This window comes from Oreochromis niloticus, linkage group LG3 (assembly GCF_001858045.2).
Source record: "Oreochromis niloticus isolate F11D_XX linkage group LG3, O_niloticus_UMD_NMBU, whole genome shotgun sequence".
In the NCBI taxonomy this organism is placed as follows: Eukaryota; Metazoa; Chordata; class Actinopteri; order Cichliformes; family Cichlidae; genus Oreochromis; species Oreochromis niloticus.
The window spans coordinates 19410427-19433442 of NC_031967.2; the positions used below are offsets into that span (position 1 = coordinate 19410427).

General features: G+C 41.5%; 2 protein-coding genes across 2 annotated transcripts in view; both read right to left on the minus strand.

The window, feature by feature from the left end:
• stim2b (stromal interaction molecule 2b) overlaps nucleotides 1-2530 on the minus strand; it is a 60250-nt gene extending 57720 nt beyond the window's left edge. The window contains exon 1 of the mRNA XM_025905997.1: nucleotides 2460-2530. The gene's annotated coding sequence lies outside the window, so the exon portion shown is untranslated. The remainder of the gene's footprint in view (nucleotides 1-2459) is intronic.
• tbc1d19 (TBC1 domain family, member 19) overlaps nucleotides 537-23016 on the minus strand; it is a 28100-nt gene continuing 5620 nt past the window's right edge. Inside the window, exons 5-21 of the mRNA XM_003449338.4 lie at nucleotides 22907-22981; nucleotides 22466-22529; nucleotides 21703-21749; nucleotides 21503-21613; nucleotides 20193-20265; nucleotides 19509-19547; nucleotides 15453-15565; nucleotides 12641-12715; nucleotides 12489-12551; nucleotides 10339-10423; nucleotides 9910-9954; nucleotides 8146-8178; nucleotides 7931-8040; nucleotides 7744-7835; nucleotides 2637-2752; nucleotides 2460-2530; nucleotides 537-1520 (exon numbers count right to left, since the gene is read on the minus strand). Coding sequence (XP_003449386.1) covers nucleotides 1446-1520; nucleotides 2460-2530; nucleotides 2637-2752; nucleotides 7744-7835; nucleotides 7931-8040; nucleotides 8146-8178; nucleotides 9910-9954; nucleotides 10339-10423; nucleotides 12489-12551; nucleotides 12641-12715; nucleotides 15453-15565; nucleotides 19509-19547; nucleotides 20193-20265; nucleotides 21503-21613; nucleotides 21703-21749; nucleotides 22466-22529; nucleotides 22907-22981 — 1287 coding nt within the window. The 3' untranslated portion in view covers nucleotides 537-1445. The remainder of the gene's footprint in view (nucleotides 1521-2459; nucleotides 2531-2636; nucleotides 2753-7743; nucleotides 7836-7930; nucleotides 8041-8145; nucleotides 8179-9909; nucleotides 9955-10338; nucleotides 10424-12488; nucleotides 12552-12640; nucleotides 12716-15452; nucleotides 15566-19508; nucleotides 19548-20192; nucleotides 20266-21502; nucleotides 21614-21702; nucleotides 21750-22465; nucleotides 22530-22906; nucleotides 22982-23016) is intronic.

Below are 23016 nucleotides of genomic sequence, written 5' to 3' on the forward strand. Positions count from 1 at the left end.
CTCAACAAGAAATCTTTCAGCGGCGGCCAGCCTCGGTGTTGACGGACACAAGGCACGCCGCCCTGCAATGAAACACTTCAGCCACCAGGAGGAACTGCTGCGTGAGCGAGCTACAGCAGCAGGTGATACTCGTCAAGAGTAACAGACTTGCGGGAGGCCAAAGGAGGTGTAACGGCTGATAAAAGAGTGAGCCATGGGAGTCCTAGTAAACAGGTGGCAGATGCAGCGGAGGCCAGGAGAGCAGGAGACGAAAGAGAAGAACAGCATAATTCGATATGAGCCCGTGGCGGGAGGGAGAGGGGAGGAGAGCAGGCAGTGACCAAGGCGAAATGGAGCAGATGCCGCATGTAGGAGGAGGGAGAGCAACCGGGTCCCTCGGTGCTGCTTCCTGGTCACTTTCCCATTCTGCCCACTCTGCAAATGACTTATGGTGAGAGTCCAGATTACAGTACGGCATGTCCAAATAACTGGTCCCAAAGAAGCAGGAACCCCACAGAGGTCGACGTATTTCACGACTTTACAGAATCACAGAGGAAGAAACTCACCAAAATTAGATTTTATTTGAAAACTGGTGCAGAAAATACACCAAAAACATGATCTTGACACTGACTGGCAGAGAATACTTTGACCCAAGTACAGACAAAAATGGATTTGACTGAATTAAAAAAAAATGCATAATTAAGTGAATACATTCAGGAATTAAATACATTATTTAAAATTTAAATACAATAATAAAACACAGACAATGGTGTAAATTAAATACTGGCACTGAAGGCGCTAAACGTCTCTTAAGGGTGCAGTGATTTGCATTTCCCTCCTTATACAATAAACCATGTACGTACGCAGCAGCTTCTAATTACTGTATATATGAGCAACAGCATAATTTAGTTTGTGGCTTTCTTTCAACATGCTGGTGCAGACTGGGGGCATCCCGGTCTCCTCGTTCATCTGCATCGGCATTATTTAATAGCGTCGTAACAAGCAGGAGCCACAGAGCGGAATAAATTGCATGCGCTAATTAACGTTTCATTAGCCAAGCTTGGAGACGTTACTGTTATTCTCTCTCGCAATACAATCGCTGCTTCGTGCAACACGTCTACTAATGAGCTGATCCAACCGCTGCTGCCTGCGAGTGTGTGCGTGTCTTCTTCCCTGCAGAGCATATGGCTTAAGGAGGCCAGCTTAGCCTTTTACTAGTTTGTAGTCTATGCTTATATACTGTACAGCATCTCATAACATGATATTTACAGTTTACGGTGCATATGTGCTAAAGGTGGTTTCGACTTTCTCCTTGGGATGCAGTGCGAGATGCGGTGTGGAATCGAACGGTTTGTTAATCGGACCGTTAATCGTGTGGGTGTGGGTGTGGCGTAGCAAAGTGGCATTTTATCCCTCCCGGTGGTGGTATGCGCGTAACACGGCCCGTGCTGCCGTGTCAGCGTTCCTCACATGGCAGTGGCAAACAGAAAGACCTGGATGAGCGGCATGACCTTCAGAGTCGAAAGGTCAGCGAGGACAGCCTGCAGTGAGTTTGTCAAAGAAAACACAAATGAGATTTCTGACCTCGTTCCCCATCTCACCTGTGTGAAGCTCACCCTCTCCCCCGCCCCACTTCTCAACAGACAAGAAAATGCAACCACATAGATCCGACACGCATAATAATGATGACGCAGGATCCTTGGGAAGCGACAATCCTTGCTTAAGAGTACCCCGTTCCCCACCCTGTCCTTTTGGGAATCGGTGAGAGATTAAATTTAGGGAGCATATCATGTTTAGAGAGAAGGTTTACCATTTCAATGCAGGCCCCGAGGTTCTAAATATATAATATAAGGAGCAGTGTGTTATGATATCTTGTCTCTACTGGGGCAGGTGGTAAATGAGCAAGCAAATAGTGCCGGTCTCATGCATCGTATTATAGTTTAACCCCAGCCTCACCCCATGGAGGGAGGGTGGCTAGAGGGATGACTGTATGGTCTGCTCCTGGTTTTGGGAGCAGACGGAGCGTACAATACAAACATGCTAAAGACCTGCAGACCTTTAGTGTAACAGGGCAATACGAGCGACAGTGCAGGAGTCACCGCAGGCTGCTCTTCTTCATCTTTTAGCTGTTTATTTGACAAATTCAAAGCTGTGATGATGATTCTGTAGCTGATCTTTTGTTACAAGACCTCCAGCAGTAAATGAAATTAATGACAAAGTCTCCTTTTAAGTGCTGCTGAGATTTGGATGAAGAAGTTGGAGTGCTGGTGCACAGGGTGGGGTAAGAGGGTGAGGGTTCTTAAGTGTCAGGGGTTTTTCAGACACCTGCATTCAGATGACTGGGTTACTGGTACTGAATGATCATCAGAGGCTATTTACAGCCTTCCAGGAGTATGTGAGGAGGACAGGGAGAGGGACTGAAGTAAGAAGTTTCAAATGCACACACACATGTACAAGTCAAATATAACAGACACATGTACCTCGGCAGAAGCCAGCGACGTCACTTCCATCAGGTTCTCGGCCCGGAAGGCAAACACAGCAGCTGCTAGAACTGGAATAGAAGGATGGGAGTCGGATAGGAAGAATAATCAGACTCAAGCATGGAGAGCATTACAATTTTAAAAAAAAGACGAGACAAGCATGTTACAGTTGTTTACCTGCAACTACCTCCAGTGAATCATATCCAAGGATTCGATCCCAAAGAAGAAGCAGCTGATCGGTGGAAAGGTAGCCAGAAAAGGCCCGTACCATCCACTTAAAGGCTAGACGCAACCTGAAGAGAAAAACATCTGTTTATAAACTGAATTTATGACTACAGTTCTGCAAATGTGTCATATTAGCAAGCAACTCAGGGTAAAATACCAGCATCTTGTACCATACTAATCGCAAGTGGTTTTTAAAGGATCCCTGAATCTGTACTAAGACTGTAATTCCGGTAATTCAACACTAGATGGGAGTAGCTGATAACTATAAGTCTTTATATCATACGAATAGGCAAATATCGAATGTTGATGGCCTAAACAGGAACAGACAAGAATACTAGACCAAAAAAACAAAACAAAAAACTGGTGGCCGCCAGAGCTACCACTCAGCCTCCTGGCAGTACAATCTGTAGATGGCACAAATCTCATGGAAGTACAAGCTCTAGAACACAATTACCAGGTCTCTGTAGAGTTAATGAGGTGCATATGAGCCTTAGTGACTTTATTTACTATATCAATTCAAAGGAAAATGTCTACATAAGAACCAGGAATAATAAATACTAAAATCATAATAAATAAAAACCACTAAAAACACTGTCACTTTTTGTGATGGTAAGAATTATAGTTTTTTAATGTTATATTGCCTGGAAATAACACTGAAACCCAAGTGCCTGGAGTGACTAATCAGAATAGTTATTACATATACTGTTAAACCCCTTTCCAACTTGCCCACACCAGTATACATCAAATCCTGTCAATCTGTTGGAAATACCCAGGAGTCTTTATGACTCCACCCCTTTGGCGTGGTAGGCTTTTAACTCCTCACCACCAGGCTGAGAACAAAGAACCTTTATGTTAAGAAGACTGTGGTACCTTATATCTGATTACCATGAGGTGTAAATAGATATTTCATCACTCAAATGTATGGTTGTGTTACACCAGAGCCATGTATTAACTTTAAAGAAATGGAAATGCTGAGGTGGTGGATGTATTAGTGACACATGTTTTAGTAGCATGATAGCACTGTGATTTGGTTTGGTCCTTAATTGTAACTGTTTGTCCTTATCTGAATGTATAGAGAAAATCATCCATCCATCCATCCATCCATCCATTCACCCTCCATTTGTTAAATCTACTAAACCAGAAGGGTTAACTGATGGCATGACCAATGCTGGACTGGCCATCGGGCATTTGCTCAGTGGCCCGGTGACTTTTTTTTCCCTTTGTAACGGTATAAACAATGAAAGGTGGTGGTTTGTCCAGATGCTGGTCGGTGTGTAAAAATAACTCAGTTGTGTGGTGGTGGCTATGGCGGCGCTTCCTCAGATTCAGTAAAATTAGCAAGTGGTGGAGGCCAGCAGGTGGATGAGAGAAAAGGGAGGCAGGAGGAGGAGAGACCCGAGGCGGCCGAGTGTCAGGTGAACTGAACTTCAGGTAAGAAGTTATGACCTGCAGTCTATCTGCGTCAGATATAAACCAAGTTTAGGTGGAGTTTATTTTCGTTGTGCTGACTTTTTACAGTCAGTTACAATAACTCGTACTGCGTACTAGCTAGCATGACGGAGTTTCTATACAGCTGGGTGGGTGCTTTGATGTTAGTGATACCATAGTGAACTGTATTTTATTCATAAGGTTAGTTAGTAGAGTTGCCTGTAAAAAGACGGATTCGTCCCTCATTCAGAGAAAATATTACGCGTTTCGTATTAAGCTGAAAAGGAACACAGTTTGTCCCGTACTTTAGCTAAAATGAAAAAAAAGACAACGCTGGATTTATTCTGTCGTTACGCTGTCAGCTGCCTCTTCTTCTCTCATTCTCTCCCCCCTCCCTCTCCTGTTGCTACTTCAATCATGAAACGATCAATGATCAGCTGATCGGCTTTTCTCTCGTGTTTGTTTATTTGCGCCAGAAAGAGGAAACCAGCGGATGTCGCGCTAAACAACAGCAGCACGTTTAAGCTTGATCAGCTGTTGTTAGAATTTATTTAATATTACTTTCTAGTATCAGATGATGTTTGCTGGAGCCACAGCTGTAAAGCTGCTGGTCATGATGGTTTGTATATCTGGTGAGAGGGAAACATGAAGATGAAACCAGGAGATGTCCTTACTGAATCATCAGAGCTGAACAGCTGATGGAGAAACAGGTTTACCTTTTAGGTGACATGGATGAGTTGAAGGGAAGTTATGAACTGTTTCTGAGAGACAAATAACACCAGGATCTGTTTCTAAGTAGCTGACAGCTGGTAACTGTGCAGGGGCGGGTCTAGCAAAGTTTTGTCAGGGGGCCAGGTAGGGCATTAACAGGGAAAGGGGGGGACAAGGAAATACTTTCTTATTCTCATTTAAAATGTCTGGCTGTTATTAAATAATTATCTGAAGCTTACAACCAAAGTTTTTATCTGACATAAAATGTATAGAAATCATACATATAACATTGAAGTAGCTGGAATCCATAGCTGTGCATGTTCATGGAGCTGCATTGTCACCTGCTGGACATCACTACCTGACAAGTTTAACTGTCTTCAGAACATTGCAGAGGCCTTATTGACAGCATCTGGCTCTACATATCTGTGTGAGCAGATTTTCTCTCACATGAGTGTCCTCAGGTAGCCGTCTGAATGCTGGACACTCGGAGACCTGTGTCTCTGAGTGGGAGACCAGAGATCACATTAACATGTGTATCTCTGTATTAACAAACATGCCATATTGGCCCAGTTTATTTTTCTTATCATTGTTGTGAGAAGACCATAAATAGCATTTGTATTTTCTGTATTTGCTGTAATGGAGTTCTTGTTATGGAACTTTTTTTTGTTTTTGTTTCAAAATAGCTGATAACTATTCGCTGATAGCTGCCAACATCTGCGAACAAATATACTTCTATAAAGTTGTTCTATATAGTGTGTAACTGTTAATATAGAGCGTTATTAAATTTATTGCTAATGCAGTCATATGGCACACTGACTTCTGAGGAAATTTTAAATGGCACTCGCCATCAGAAAGGTTGCCTACCCCTGTACTAAACCAACATTGTCATGATAAACCTTAAAAAGCTTTTTAGCTCCTGTGTTTGAATATGCACGCCAGATTAGATATTCTGTGGGCCAGCACAACCAAATCCCAGACTCCTTTTTTCCATCCTAAAGTGCTGGGTTGTTTGTAAATGAAACCCTCTTTTGAAGCCATTTTTGCTGGGTGGTCATAAAATGAAAAGATGCATTACTAGTTGTGATGGGGCGTGAGGAGGGCGGACGCACCTGCACGGCATCCTTAATCACATCGGCCTAGTTAAAACACAGGAACTCAGGGGTTGGTGTGTGTTGTGGTGTGATGTGATCTAAATAAATGGCTCATAAGTACAATCTGTGGTCCCGCCGTGCCTTAATTCCACCACACTAGTATATTAGCTGCATACCTTAAACTTGCAGCATAGTCTTTTTCAAGATTTTCATTCAACTTGACCTCTGACCTTGATCTCAAGATCAATGTCATAGACATTTGAACTTACTTGAGATTTTTAGTAGATCTACTTCATTTGAAAATCCTATGTTGTTTCAGTCTTACAACAATACCCCAAGCTTTTCAGGCTAAGCGGTGAAAATTAAATGTGATGCTCCATCTTTTAATGCCAGTTGTCATGCTGCATAAGCAACTAAGACTGAATGCATGAAGTTTAAATACAATCATTATGGGCATGAATGTCATGTTAATTTGGGGATTTTAAGGATTTCTTTGAATGATTCCTTTTCCAAGGTGGAATGATTGTACAGTATACATCTTTAACGACTTTAAAAAGACAAGAACTGGATGCAGTCTTATTCTCACAGGGTCAATAGTACAGATATTGGCTTAAATATATACTTCATACACTCACTTAACTTTTCATAAGTGGTGCTTAAGGTTCAAGAGTATCTTAACTTGACAAGGTCTGTTAACTTCTCATTAGTAATCTTGACTGACTACAACTGGTAGTTTCTCTTTGCAATATCAAAAGGATTTATTTGACAGCACTCGTTGGATTGACCAATACTCAGAACATTGGGTAAGTCCAATAACTCTATGGAGATCCAAGAAAGAGAATGGTAGATTTACGCAATTTGCGAAAGTCTGTTGGATTTCTAAACAACTGCAGATTCCAAGATCATCAGTTCAAACAAGTTTTTCTGAGTTCAAGTACAAGTTTTTCTGATGTGGGTCTGGAAGAAGACCAAAAGTGTAATCCTCAGATGAAGAAATTGGTCAGGATGTTCAGGAACAACCCAGGAACCACCAAAGGTCGAGCCTGCCATGAACTGGAAAATGCTGGCACACCAGCATTCCTGTGTGGCCAGTTTTATCTCCTCAAGGACTCAGAGGGTACCCACCAAGAAAGAAGCTTCAAACTTGATTGAAATTTGCAACTGGAAAAGTCAATTTCCTTCTGGAGAAAAGTTTTATGGTCAGACAAGACAAAGATTGAGCTATTTAGTAAACGGACTGGTTCTTATATAGCGCTTTGCTACTCTTTCTCAAAGCGCTTTAAAAAGCTTGCCTTATTCACCTACTCACACAAGCACTTTTTTCAAAGCTTTTTCTACATAAGTGCATCTAACATTCACACTCCGATGGATGATTCATGGATATTTGGCATGCAGACACTAGCAGCCAGGGATCAAACCATCGACATTCCAATTAGCAGATGATCTGCTCTAAATCCACACAATTAGCCACAACAAGATGTATGTTTGACAGGAAGTATGTTTGAAAGAGTAAAGGTGAGAAAACTGCAGCAACTGTCAAGCATGGTGGTGGTAACATAATGCTTTGGGGCTGTTCTGCTGCTAGCGGTACTGGTATATTGCACAAAGAGGATGGCATAATGAAAGAAGAGGACAGGCAACCACTAAATAGTTAAAACTAACCAACGGGACAATGATCCCAAGCACAATTTTTAACTGGTTTTGGACTGGATAAAGCGGGGATTGATTGGACAGGAAGTTATTCTAAGCTAATTATTCGATAGCATTGCTAGCCGCATGTTCCTGGTGAGATACACTGGACCACAGTGTGGAGTGTGCAGGCTACTCACGGCTGCACCCCAATCTGTCGGAGGTGGTAGAAGAGCTGCGGCAGGTGGGTCTGAAGCAGCCGCTCGAACTGCAGGCACAAAGACAGTATACCCTGCAGGAGGACACGAGAAACCACATCAAGTACACGCATGAAGACAGAAGAAGAGAACATTTGGATGTTGACATTTAGCAAACACAAAATCTTACCGAGGGGTGGGAGGAAATGGAGTGCAGTCTGAAGAAGTATCGGATGTACATTTCCCTGAATACGTTGTACAATTTGGAAGGCTCATTGTACAAGAAACACAAAGGCGCAACTGTGGGAGAAATTCAAATACACACTCCCTGTCACATCCTGCTTATACTGTCTCACTTCTGGAAAAAGCAGCAAGAATGCCGCTCATTATCACGAACATACTCACCATACATTGAAAAGCCATGAAAAGGAATCACACCTGTTCAAAAAAGATATGCAATTTAGTACATTTCTTACACATAAACATCAGTTACGTTTTCAGCGTGACAAGGGATATTGACTTTAGACTCCAGGTAAAACTTTTTTTTGTCTGAATGTGTCAATAATTGTGTAAATGCTGTGCTTCTGTCTCCTGTTCGCCCTGTAATGATATAACATTTTCAATCTATGGTTAAACATGAAGAAAAGCATTCGGTGACGATAATATTGAACTATATAGAGATGGTTTGATAAACAAATGGCGCCAATCGTCTTTATTTTCATGGATTTATAGGTTAGAGATCAGGGCAATGTGAGCCTAGCTGCCATACTAAATAAGAGTACACACCGTTGCCAGAATGTATAACACTGACAAAGTATATAAGGTAGTTTAAACATCCAAAAGTACTTTGTATTTCACTACAGTTCCTAATAACACAAACTGTAAAAGAAACAAAAAAAAATGATGAACACATCACTGGTAAATTCCTAAACACACTACAGTGGTCTCTCGCTATAACGCGGTTCACCAGTCGTGGTCTCGCTGTTTCGCGGATTTTTTTGGGTGCAGTTTTGCATGCTTTTTTTTTTTTTTGTAGTACAGCGCATTGTGTTCTGCGTCCTGATTGGCTGTAGACCACTGTGAATCAATCTCATGCCGTGTCTCCTGTCCAGTACAGAATGCGTTCAGCTTGTCAAATTTAAATAAATCTTCGATCTCTAGCAATGTGACTCTGAAGTGCTGCACTGTATGTTTGTAAGTTTTCTCCCCAACAAACACAACAATGTCGACGAAACATTTTGCACCGTCAAAGGCAACCGCGGGTGCCTTTGGTTTCATTCTATATAAGACTTATTTTTCTACAAAGGTTTGAACTTTGAGAGTGTTTAAACAAGAGAGAAAAGTGAGAACATGTTCATGGCTATCTGAGAAAAGTGTATAAAGTGTGTAGTGAGGAGTTTTAAAACATCTATAATAATTGTAAAAAATAAAGATGGCTACTTCGTGGATTTCACCTATCGTGGGTTATTTTTGGAACGTAACTCCCGCGATAAACGAGGGATCACTGTACTCAGTTTGTACAAAATATCATGGAGGAATACGCTGGAAATAGTGGATCCATGTTGTACTGCTTAACATAATCGGCTTAGGTCTCAATCACAGGGAGGCCAAGAGACCAGTTGGCAACCATGTGGCAACCACTGGACATGAGGGACAAACGTGTGTATTCAATAGCTATTTGTGAGTGGCTGCTGGCAGTGAAAACAATTTCATTGGCCGAATGCAAGCCTAGAGACCGCTCATGACCCATGACAACCACTGGTTGCTAGGTAAAATTGTTTATTCTGCAACCAGTTGCAGAGTGGTAGCTATAGGAAAGTTAATCCCATTAGCAATGCCATCTTACTTTTCTCTAATTTAACATGTAGATGAGCTGAGTCTGCAGTGAGGTAGTGACTTTAAGGAAGAAGTGTAATAAAATACATTTAGGCATGGCTGGGTTGTTTAGCATATTATTACATGTACATTTTGTAACATTATATCATATTTTCACTTGTAGTTCTCGCTGTTATCTTTACCACAGGTATATGCTGAAATCCCCTCTTCAGTTATTCATTTTTTATTCATTTAGTTAATCACTCCCTCAACAGATATTTGGCCTGTTACATAAAATATTGCTCAACAGAAAAATAACACTACCAGAAGATGTGAAATAATATTAAAGCTCACCGTTGGGAGGATAAACAACAGCACACTCCTCATCTCCCACTTTCCCTGTGAGACAGACAAGCAATGACATTAGCTTCTAATCATGTCATTTTAACCACATGCAAGGCTTATCGTGGAAATAAAAAATTGTTGCAGCTACCAAAGAGATTTTGACTTTATTGAAAATAAAATCACCAGGATTTTATTTGTTTTTCAATAATGGCATTTATTCAAATGGCCTGGAAAATACAGACTCCAGACCATACAGACATGCTCACCCCCTGCATCCCACGCTTGTCTTAGATCAGGTTCAAAGAAATAAACACAGCTAACATGCAAAGTCATCGGTGTATGAGAACCCATGTTATACGTGTGAAGTGGCATTCCTCTGGCCTCGTGCCATGAAGAGATGCGTAACTGTGTATATTTGTCCTTAGCTAATAATCTCACCTTGGATGTATGACTTGGGAGGTGTGGCACTGTTGTATTTGAAGTGCTCCAGGACAGCCGTGTCACGGGAGAAACACAACAACACCTGGGAGAACAAAAGGGGTGGAGTTAAATACTGCACCTGGGCACACGGAGTCACATGCATTTTCATGAACTGGTTAAAAATCTGATGGCATCAGATAGTGGATTTAAGGTTTGCAATGCTTAAATTTCATGAGGGATGTATATAGGATATGTTCCTAATATGTAACAGTATCCCCGCCTGACAACCGGGGATAAAACAGTTAATACTCTTATCTGCTCTGTGCTGGTGATGGCCTTGAGTGGCCCTGATTCCTCTTGGGTAAGAAATCTATTAAAGCAGAACATCTGGGGTCAGGGTTTCAGGATGTACTGAAGCAGGCAGTTACCGAGCCTTAAGTGGCTGCTTGTTTCACAAAAGGACCGTATGAGTGAGAGATCTTTCCATTACAGTCCAACTTCTGTATATTTCTGCGAACAAATTTCATTTCCTCTAGCCACTTAAGCTGAATTACATCAGGGCGGAAAAATAATCTCTAGAGAAAAGATGAAACCAGCAGAAATTTGTACAATTAACTTAAGACTGACGGCAGATGACGACTGCAGCGAATCCTGGTTTGCTTGACCTTTGAGATTATTTGACGGGATGTCACTGTGGGACTACTTCTCAGGTCTAATTCAAATTCATTTTAGCCATCTTTAACCCTGTAATGCCACGTCTATCACATTAGATGATATGAGTTTCGTGAGTTTTTGAGACTTCTATATCATCAGCTTTCATACTGTCACCATTTCTACACACAGACAATAAAGCAGTCTTATCAATGCAGTCACATTGAATGATCAGAACAGTGCTGTGGTGGAAAGTCTTTGACTGAAGCATAAAAAAACATCCAAACTCAAATCAAGACCATTACATTTTTGTATTAAATGTTGATTTAATGACTTTAACAATGTCACATGTGAATATATGTTTATCCAAAAGACCTGATGTGGATTTTTCCGGACATATAAAGTTCTGCACAAATGTCTCGAGACAGCCCTCACTTCTTTATATCTTACAATGGAAATGGGAAATAGTTGCACTGATTTACTGAACCTCCAAACTTACATGGAAATACAGTATATAAAGGCAAAAATCACCTATGACCACCTTTATTCTTCAACACAGCCTGAACTCTGAGCTTTCTTGTTGTTTCTTTAAGTAGTCTTCAGAAATATTTCTCCAGCCTTCTGGAAGAACATCCAAAGCTCTTCTTTGGAAGTTTCTCCCTTTCGTTCTGTTCTCTGTCAAGATGATGCCACACTGCTTCAGTAATGTTCAGTTCCAGTCTCTGGGGAGACTAATCCAAGACTGACAGTGTTTCATTGTGTGGCTTTTTTATAATATGGCATAACATTTCTGGAGAACTAAACTTGCGTGTTCTCAAAAAGTAATTTCTGCTTACGTAGCTGCTCAAGAGTAACAATACGCGGATTCTTTCAGTGCCTAGTGAGTTTAACATTCGTCAACATTGACAGGAATACTGTAGCTTTGTTCATGTTACACCTATGTATTCATCAGTTTAGCATTAGGGAGCATGATGGGCAAACAGTCGCTGAATAAACTGGTTGCCCAGTACATGCAAGTGTTTATCAGCTGAGCACTAAAAGGAAACAGAGCAGTGAGTCCCAATGAAGCTATTAATACAAGGTCATATCCGCATCTGGGCTGAACAAGTAAGGCAGATAAAGATGAGCGTTGCCATTAAGTGACAGTTAGCTAAAACGAGTTTTAATGTTTGGGCCAATCAGTTTCTGGGTGACGTAGAAGCTCTTATCTCACGGGAATATGGAAGACACAACAGTGACTTTGTTTAATCTGTAACAGTGTAAACAACTGAACTGTACAACAAAATAAGTGTAACAAATTGATAAGGGAGGACACGACCAGGTTTCAAGCCTTTCTCTCTGTTGATAGAAGTTAGAAACATGTCAACAGATACAAAGTTTTAACTATGCTGAAATGCTAAACAGTAACAAGTTCCAAGCAAGCACTTCATTAATACTTGAGCCTGGGTCACACCATTTATTGAAACACAACTCCTGGTGTGGTAAGTAAACTGAGAGAAGAGGAGAAGAGAGCCTACCTGATACAGGAAATCTTCAAACACAAAGTAGTAGTCGTCATTACTGGCGGTGAGCTTCACATCCTGCCAGAGAGGACGTTTTGAAATCAAAATGATCTCAGAATGAGGTAACGTTAGAGATTATTGATGAGCACAGTGACAATGTAACTTACCTTATAGATAAGGTTGTCCACCAGCAGGTTATGCTGTATGACTCCTGCCTTTAACTGTTCATAATGCATCACATCCTGAAACAGCAGGGAGCCAAAATGTTTAATGTCAACTTTCAGGCAGTTTCACATCCAGAATCCATAAATCGCATCGCCGACATGAGGTTTGCTCAGAGTTAGTTAGGGTAATAGGAATATTCCCCCCCATTTATTATTTAAAATATACCTCACTCTCTTTAACAGATCCCACTAAGTCAACTTTATATACTTTCTCTGTCTGTGACTACAGCAGGTTTGAACGAGGCTTCGCGCAGAGGTGACGTGTTTCCGACCGCATGGTTAAAATCAAGCGCGCCTCCGGTTTGAGACAGGTCATCATAAATGAACCAAAGAAAGAGCACCTACACAATGATCGGCAGTGTGGATGTGAGAGCAAAAACAGACGTTTCTGTGATTTTGACAGCTGAGCGAGGACACTGAAAACACTGTGGTAATATGGACAGCGTCAGCAAAAGACAGCTCAGACAACTTCTGCTAAAATACTTCAAGTTTATATATCCTGCTGGTATGGAGTGGAAACATGGGTCACAGCAGTTCACTTTACAGGTTAGATTTGTGGATAGTGAAATAGATCTGAATTGGTCACCACTCTACAAAGCTTTAAAAATAAAAGATAAAAAAATTAAGAAATATCCCACCTTGTTAAAACGAGCATGTTTATGACCAGCACTCAGGAAGCTGAGGATCCCTATTCAGAAGTAGGGATGCAGCCTGGCTTTTACTACGAAGTCCTGCTGCTTATAGAGTCCGTATTTAAACATCCATCATACATGCTGCTGTATCAAAGCGTGCTGTGTATACCGGTTTGTTTTGTTGTAAATAAATACTAAACTTTGATGTTTTATGATGTTTTTATGATGATATCAGCCTGCTATGGCGTCACCTTGTAGAGCGTCATATTGAAAAAATAATAAGTGTGTTGTAGAGCTCTCTCCGTGCCCTATCATATGATATATTACTCAGTAGTGTTGAGTAGTGTTAGCGCTCAAGGTCAACTTTGACCTTGGTCAAATCTTTAGCCAACCTAGGTACTCATGTCCGCCGAGACCCAGTATATTGTTGTGAAGGTGATCCAAAAAACACTGTGGGTAACACAAAGTTTTTACGCTGACCTTGAACAGAATTTCTTCAAAACGAAATCGGCTCGAGCTGTTATTGGCATCTACCCTCACACAAAATTTGAAAATTATATCTTGAAAACTATGTCTGCTAACAAACAGACAAAACAAACAAATAGATTGCACACTTCCTCCCTTCAGGGGAAGAACAAGGTGCTGGAAACATTGCCCAGAGATTTTAGTCCATATTAACATGACAGCACCACACAGCTCACCAGCACATCCCAAAGGTGCTCTGTTAAACTGAGATCTGGTGACTGTAGAGTTGCTTTTGTCTTCCTGTCAGCTCAAAGCAGTCTGTCCATTCTCTGCTGACATCCAAAGGCTGAGAACTGCCACTCACTTGATATCTTCTCTTTCTCAGACAAATTCTTCCAAATCCTAGCGATGTTTGTGTGGGGGAAATCCTAGAAAATCATCAGTTTCTGAAATAATCAGACCAGCTCATCTGGCACCAACAACCGTGCAACAAATTACTTAAATCACCCTTCTTCCTCATTCTGATGTTTAGCTTGAACATCAGCGGTTCATCTCGACCACATCTGCTGCCTAAATGCAGTGAGCCGTTGCCGTATGATTGGCAGAAATTAAAGAGATTCGAGATTTACAGAAGTTGAACAGGTGTGCCTAATAAAATGGCCTGCGAATGTCTATATTTCAGCATTAATGATACCTCCACAGCTGTGCATGTGTGCCATTTGCGCTAAATGCGCCACCACATCATCACAGATCTTGTTAACAACTGTTTACAATGCTAATGTGTACTCTTTTTCAGTTACATATAAGATTTAAATGATTTGCACTTTGCATTATTTAGTTCACGTTTAATTACACCGCGTCCCAAACTTGTCTTCGAAATTACATTGGGACTATTTAACATTTATCAAAGCAACACCCAAGTCATTTGACTGAAGAGATTACAGTCTTCATATTAGATCTACTGAAAGATAATTCTAATTCATAATATACACAATGCAGACAATTTTGCAGCAGCCACATTTATCCTATCTGTAACTAACCAACTGTGACTGTTTAATGTGTTTGCCCTTGTGGTATCCAGAGCCGTGCTAACACTCTCCAGACCTCAGCAGGTTTGCCCACATAGCTCTCTCTAACGAATCAATCTCCTAATCACAAGCATTGTTTTTGCAACTTGGCACCAACACGAGACTCTGGATTGCAGCGTTTACACAGACCTCTGCCACACACACAGGCAGCCACGCTGTTTGGCCTAACTGTGCTACACCCCCCAGCATCTGATTATGTTAACGTCTGTACAAACAGTCACAGCGAGCCGATAAGCAGCACACCAGCGAATGCACCGATTGTCTAGTGTAGAAATTGCAGTTCAGTCGGTGTTATACATCATGTGTTGGTTTTTATCCTGCAAGGATGCAAAGTGTTTAATCCTGGCGCCGTTCTCCAGGGAAACGAATACACCTGAGGCCCAACGGCCCCTCAGCTCCAAACCGTTAAGCGTGAATATGGACGCAGCTGAAAATTTCACCTTGTAGTAAACATGCCCTCTGGGAATCACTGCAGCTGTGTGTGCACGGCTGCTCTACAGCAAACACAGCCAGCTGACGGCGGCCACCGGAGTGCAACTCGGCCGTGTGTGTGTGCACAGTGTACCATACCTGTGGCTGGTTCGTGGCGTTAAGGATGAGGGCCCACAGGTCTGCCCGGAGCCCGGTGGGGCAGCCCTGCCTGCTGTACTGCTGTGCTGCTGCACTATCTTCCTCCATAACCACTACACAAGAGAGATGAAGACAAAACAGAGAATGGGTGCATAACACAGCTGTTAGTCATTGTTTTTCACCTTAGGACCAGGCTTCCTTCGCTTGGCTATTCCCCACGTAACATTCAGAAAGAGGGTTTTAAAAAAAAGTTCCCAAAATGTTAAACTTCTCTCAGTAATTCATGAAGTGAAAAAAAATATCACAAAAATCTGCTTCTGAACCCTGATGATAAAACATTTGATTATTAAGAAGTCAGTGTTTTTGTCTGGTTAACTGTGACACATTTCTGACATTTGACAGACTAAATGACAGATGAATACAAGAAATAATAATGGATTACATAAAAAAAATTAGTCATATTCCAGAAGCGAGAATTTCAAATGATGTATTCTTCTTCTACACAGGAGTTGGATTTGTGATAAGTCAGTATTTGTAACTGCTATAAGAGTACGTCTTAACATTCAATGTAAATACACGAGTGTTGTTTGTGGCCAAGCCCAAATCGTCACAACTCCACCACCGTGCTCCCAGATGTTATGAGGTGTTTGTGCCGATATGCTGTCCAAACATCTGCACGTTGGTCTCGTCTGTCCAAAGAACATTGTTCAATAAGTTTGTTTAGATGCACCTTTACAGACCTAAGCCCTGCTGATATGTTCTTTTTAGAGAGAAGAGGATTTCTCCAGTTATTTGCAGCCTTGGGGCGTCCACTCCTGGGAAGATCTGCTGCTATCTTGAATGTTTTCCACTTGTGAATAATCTTTCTCACTGCTGAATGATGGACTTCAGATTGTTTGGATTCAGATTGCTTAGTTACTGTTAAATAATGACACAGTGTAATATGTGCTGTTGTGCTGTATTTAATTTCCTTCAAGTCCTCCTAAGGACCAGGAGATACTTTTTAGTCCTCATACCTAAAACCTTAGAATTAAAAGACGGTCTACTTTCTTTTTCAATTGGCTTTATAAAGGTAAAACAGTAGACTGGAGGAACAACACATGTATGTATACGGACAACTGGAGAAGATAAGAGTGGCAGGCCTAAAAAAAGAAACACAAAGACCTGACACAAGACGTGAGAGATTTGATCCATCTACTGTTCACTGAAGCCTCATCAGAAATCGTCTCAGGGGAAGGCTGGCTGTCAAGAAGCCATTCATAAGGAAGAGGAACAGGAAAAAAGGCTGAGGTATGCTAAATTACACAAGAACTGGACTGCGAGTCAGTGACAACAGCTCTGATGAAGCAATAAATCCAAAAATCATTGTCAGTATGTGCGGAGAAGGTCAGTCTAAAGGGCGGTGTCTAAAAGTCTAAAGGTAATACTAAAGGTGTAATAATAATAAACACCTTTATAAAGCGTCTTACAAACTCTGTTTCTACCTTAGATACTGTAGTTCCCTGTATGTAAGGCAGAAACTCCTATTGTCCTAGCAAAAATAAATAAATGAAGGGTGGCTCACGACTGTATACAAAGATATTCAAAATATTCAACATTTATTGAGAATGCTGCAAAAATCCTCAATAAGTAGCACAAAAATGAAAAGACTGAGTGTGGAGGATGTTTTTCCCCTCAAAAAAATGTATAAACATCAAAAATATTAACAAAGACATTCCCATAATTCCTGCATAGCTTTCCAAGAAATCACTCAGGCACATGCTGGAAACAAACTCTTCAACTTCCCCATTCTGCCCTAAATCTCTGTTGTGACAGGAGCCAAAAACACACAGCTCTTGACTTAAGGTGCTGGCCAGTCATAACATAAACGAACACGCTCCTCGTTTCCTAAATTTCCTATTCGAGTGCACTTACTCCTTCGTCTGGACCACGAGTCGCAGCTTAGGCGCAGCTACACCAGGGCGAACGGTAGATCGAGGCTCGTGGTTGTGTAAATAAAGTACTGCCTGTGTTTGTAAGACTCTTGTTGGCTGATATCTGATTTTGCCCGTAATATAGGTGGTGTTTTTACAGAGCAACGAGCTAACAGTTAAAGTGTTACCAATCTGAATGCTCGCGCTTCCGCTCAGAGGCAGCAGTCATTCACTGAGTCACACAAATACTTCCCGTTAGAGGTCGGCAGATGGATCCAGTTATCAATATTGTTGATACAACGCTGGTATTGGTACTGGATCAGTACTGAGATGGGATGGATACATGGTTTCTCTCCTCTATGTTCAGTATGTAGCCCATTGAAATGTGTTAAATAAATTATTTTCAGAGACAGGCTTTAGAGTCAGGCGCAGGTTGTAGGTTAAGAGTACCAATATTAGTATTGGCAGTACTAGCCCTGTATTTTCTCTTGGTATTGGATCAATACCAAAATATCTCACAGCACTACTTCTCAGTACTCTTTCTGCATCACACTTTCTGCTTGTAACACTTGTGCCTATTTTGGGGCTTCCATAAATAGGTCACAGTTGATATAATTAGATTATTTTTGAAAAGATCTCCATAAAAAGGCTCTTAAATACAAAAATTAGAAACAAGACTGTCTGCTCATCAAGTTCCTGTGTCTTATTTGGAGTTATCCTTTAGATGTCTTAAAAAATGATGAGGTAATGAGATTCCTGGTTGCCTCTGTTAGGACACTTAAGCGGCTACATATTCGTACTTAACATAGAGGAATGTATGGGCAAAAATGGGCATTTACAGCAAATATCCTTGTTTTATTATTTTTTAAGAGAAATTTCATGTTATAATCATTGAAAGGACATGTATTTCCTTCCTTTCGCTCCAAAAAGACAAACAAACTAGCACTTTCTTGACCAAAAGGATGTGGATTTTCACTACATTGCCAAAAGTATTCGCTTGTCTGCCTTCACACGCATAAATGAACTTTGGGGGGCATCCCATTCTTAGTCGATGTGGTTTAATATGATGTTGGTCCACCCACTGCAGCTTCAACTCTTCTGGGAAAACTTTCCGAAAGGTTTAGGAGTGTTTATGGAAATTTTTGACCATTCTTCCAGAAGCACATTTGGAGGTCAGACACTGATGTTGGATGAGGCTTGGCTTGGCTCACAGCCTCCACTCTAATTCATCCAAAAAGGTGTTCTATTGTTGAGGTCAGGACTCTGTGCAGGCCAGTCAAGTTCTTCCACACCAAATTCACTCATCCATGTCTTTATGGACCTTGCTTTGTGCACTGGTGTGCAGTCATATTGGAACAGGAAGGAACCATCCCCGAACTATTCACACAAAGTTGGGAGTGTGAAATTGTCTAAAATGTTTTGGTATGTTGAAGCTTTAATAACCTTAATGACCGCTCCACCAAACTTTACACTTGGCAAAGTGCATTCAGACAAGTGCCGGTCTCCTGGCAACCGCCAAAACCCGTCTGGCAATCGTCCATGAGATTGCCAGACAAATAAGGGTCAGTCACTCCACAGTGACGTTACACTACTTCATCTGACTCTTTGCATTGCACTTAATGACGTCAGGCTTTGATGCAGCCGCTGAGCCATGGAAACCCATTCCACGAAGCTCTCTATGCCCAGTTCTTGAGCTAATCAAAGGCCGCATGAAGTTTGGAAGTCCGTCACTATTGATTCAGCAAAAGTGGGCGACCTCAGCACACTATACACCTCAACATCTGCTGACCCCGCTCTGTGATTTTATGTGGCCTACCACTTCGTGGCTGAGTTGTCGTCATTCCCAATCACTTCCACTTTGTTACAATACCACTAACAATTTTAATTTACCGAGTTCCTGAGAGCGACCCATTCTTTCAAAAATATTTGTATAGCACTCTGCATGCCTAGGTGCTTGATTTTATAAACATGCGGTCGTGGAAGTGTTCATTAGAACACCTGAATACAGTCATTTTGGATGGGTGAGTAAATACTTTTGGTAATTTAGTGTAAAATGAACAAAATCTCGTGAAGAAAATAGAACTCAACAAACCATTTCCACAAAAAGAAAAATTAAGAATAAAAACAAGAACCAAACACTGACCTTTTTTTCCGATTTGCACATACTCGTTTTCAAATAAGTCTGTACAGGAACGAGAAAGAAAGAACAGATCCATCAGTGGTGCTATCTGCTCGATTTACAAACAGACATGCTGGATTCTATTTCAAGCCTGAACACCGAAGTGTAACAATGTCAATATGTGGCCTTCAGCGAGATGTTGTTTGAGAAAGCCCAGACAGCCCTTGTGGCACAAGTAAGGAACAAGGACTGATATGAAGTCTCTGTGCTTTATACACCATTAAAGCCCTCTTTTCATTAGGTAAACACATTTATTCTAGAGTATTCTTTCTTAATCACAACCAGAAATGTGTTTAGGTCTGGTATTAAAATGCTGCTGAGTGATAATTGTAATTATTCAGATCTAAGCTTGCCTACAAATCATGCATTTTATAGGACAAAAAGTCCTCTAAAAGTTTTTAAAACTAATGAGCCTCTGAAGCTGCCAAACGGCTGACACAGCGCTGTAACAGGGAGCTTCTTTTCCCGAGGGTTAGATGAAAACATTGATGGCACTCTCACATATGTATGCCATAAACTTAAGCTACTGTACAACCACCAGCATGTTATCGTTACAGTTTGAACATGTCTTTTAGGGCATGGTAACTACCAAGCTAAGTATCTGTTATCAGTCTTTTCATCCTTCTCTTTCCAAGAAAGGAGTAATACCTGGATGGATGAGTGCGTGGTCATCAATCCCCATCTGTCCACTGGTCAGGTTCAGCTCTGAGTAGGCCTCTCTCTGAGAGTTTAACACAACAGACACAAAACGCATGGATAAATTTGAAATCTATTCTTTCAGTTCAAAGAATACACTTCTACCTCAACACAATGCAAGACGTTTTTATTAATAAACACAAAACGTTAAAGAAAAAGAAATATATTAAGAGACATTATTGACACACTCACGACTTCTTCATATTTTGCTTATAAGGCAAGAGCAGAGTTTATTTCTAACACCCTAGAACAGCGGTCCCCAACCTTTCTTGCGCCACGGACCGGTTTATGTCCGACAATTTTTTCACGGACCGGCCTTTAAAGTGTCACAGGTAAATACAACCAAATAAAACATGGTACCGGTACCAAAACAAAAGAAGATTTATTCATAACACACGGGAAAAGACCCAGGGAAACCGAGTTAACGATAAAACCGATAAAAACCCTGAAAACCATAAATTTCACACCTAACTCTCACGGCCCAGTACCAAACGACTCACGGACTGGTCCGTGGTCCGGGGGTTGGGCACCGCTGCGCAAATTAATACTTGATATGACCAGCTCCTGTTTTTCTATGCATGTGAAAAATGAAGCTGTTGCCAATCAGATGGTACTGCATGGTGGTTCAAAATCTGATGGCACCTTTCTCCAACAATAATTTCCCCAATGTTGATCTCCAACACCACTGACACACCTTCGAAAGTCTGTTTGCTTGGTAACCTGAGGAGTCGCCCACTGCTAGTCATTAAAAACAAATGAGGGTTAAAATACGTCCGCATTGGCCTCATGTTTTACACCCACAGGCTTTATTCCTTTTAACATACAGTCTATGGATAAAATAGTGCAAAAAAACAGGAACATTTAAATTCATTATTAATACATTTTAACAGGACCTTGAGTTACGAAAATAAGTGATAAACAACACAGCTTTTAGTCAGGATTTCACAGCTTGAACAGCAGTCAGGGAGTTTCACTGCTGCATAATAACAAAAAGCTATTTCCCCTTGTTAAGAGTTTGCTCTGGGCACCACTACCACTGAGCTAAGAGGCCTCTCTGCTGTAGAATATCATTAAGACTCAGGTTGAGAAACAGCTAATAAGCCTTTAAACTGGCAACCAGAGACATAGGATTTGGAGTGATGTTAGCTATGCTTTGAATAAGCTGCCGGCGTCTGATGATCCCGCTCAGAAGAACAAGTTTTTCCAAATCCCTATGACCCACAAACATGTGAAGTGAAGTGGGGAGGAACACAGATCCCTACCAGGTGTGGGATGTCCCTGACATTGAGAGGAACCTGGATGAGTCCCCAGTGACTCCTGGCGCTGATGTCCTCGCTGCTATCATGGTTGGGGTTCCGCAAACCGATTAAGACCTGTTTAGACAGCATTTATGTAACATAATGGAGTTCAATCCTGATAATAGCATTAACAAACAAACCTGAGCAGCGAGGAATGTGCTTACTTCCAGAAAGTCTTTCGGAGCATAGACAGGCCTGAAGCGACTCAAATCTGCAGCGATATAAACACGTAAACAATCTTTACAGTGCGTTATGTAACAGCAACCAGAGGACACACACACACACACACACACAAGTCAAAAAAGTCATTTCTGAGCAGACACATTCATTTGCAAACTTAATTTATCAACTTAAACTTAAACACACGTCTATGCACATTAAAGGCCAGCTCTCAGTGGAACTTCTGTCCACCGTCTTCATAGCATGGCAGTAAATTCCAGTCCCGTGTCATCCTCAGAACAAGGCCGCATTAAGGCTTTGGACGAGGGGAAGGGGTGCTGCTGGTTATCTCCCTACGAGGAGTCTGGACAGCTTCTAGATTCACAATCCAAAATGTTTACAGCCGAAGGACGGCACATCCTAAATGTTATTATACACCACTGAGTACTGATAGCACTGTTAGGACACGAGATTAGAGTGTTCTTTGTAAACACGGTGGCCTGAAGTCAAAGTGGTACGTATCTTCTGACAACAATAAAAACTCTTTTTAAACAACAAAAATTAATTCATAGCACAGGCTCAGTCGTCTGTGGGGAGGCTTGGCAGCACTATTCCAGCGTGTATTCTGCAAAAAGCGACACTGTGCGCTATGCAGATGTTACAGAGCCCGAGTGCCTTAGAAAGCCTTGGCTGCATTAGCACGGCTTAGGAAGCAAACATGGAAGTGGCAGATCTGGTTTTGAGATCTCCTGGGTAGTGTCTTGAGACCTGGTTCATCTGTGCCCATCTCGTTCCATTTGTTGGTGAGCTCCTTCTGCTCTGCCGCGGGCCTCTGCGGAGCGGGGGGGAAAGACAAGATTTCAACAAACAAATGCCGCACATCCCGTCTTAAAAGTGTCACATCAGTACTGCGTTCGAAATAATAAGTCATAAATACAATCATGCCTGTGCAGAAGCAAACAGTAAAACTGATAAACAGACTCCAAACAACACAGTCTGGATATCGTCAGTTAAAAAAGCTGCTCGGGTTTAGCCGCAGCTCATAGCTCAGTCGGCTCGGGGTTCAAATGATGCAGGGTTTTCAATTTGTTATATTTTTGGGGGGGGGTTTAAGCGCTTTTCTCTAGAAAAGATGTTGCAAAATAAAAACAAAAAACCCAACAAACTAAAATCTATAAAGTTGGCTGTGATTGACAACGTTTTAGTTACCATGTGAGCCAGAGGCACTCCAAGCTCTGTGCTCATGCTGTTCAGGCTTTTGAGGACACGCTTCTCCCAGCTGGCCTGTGTAAGAGACACACACATGCGCACACCTTAGT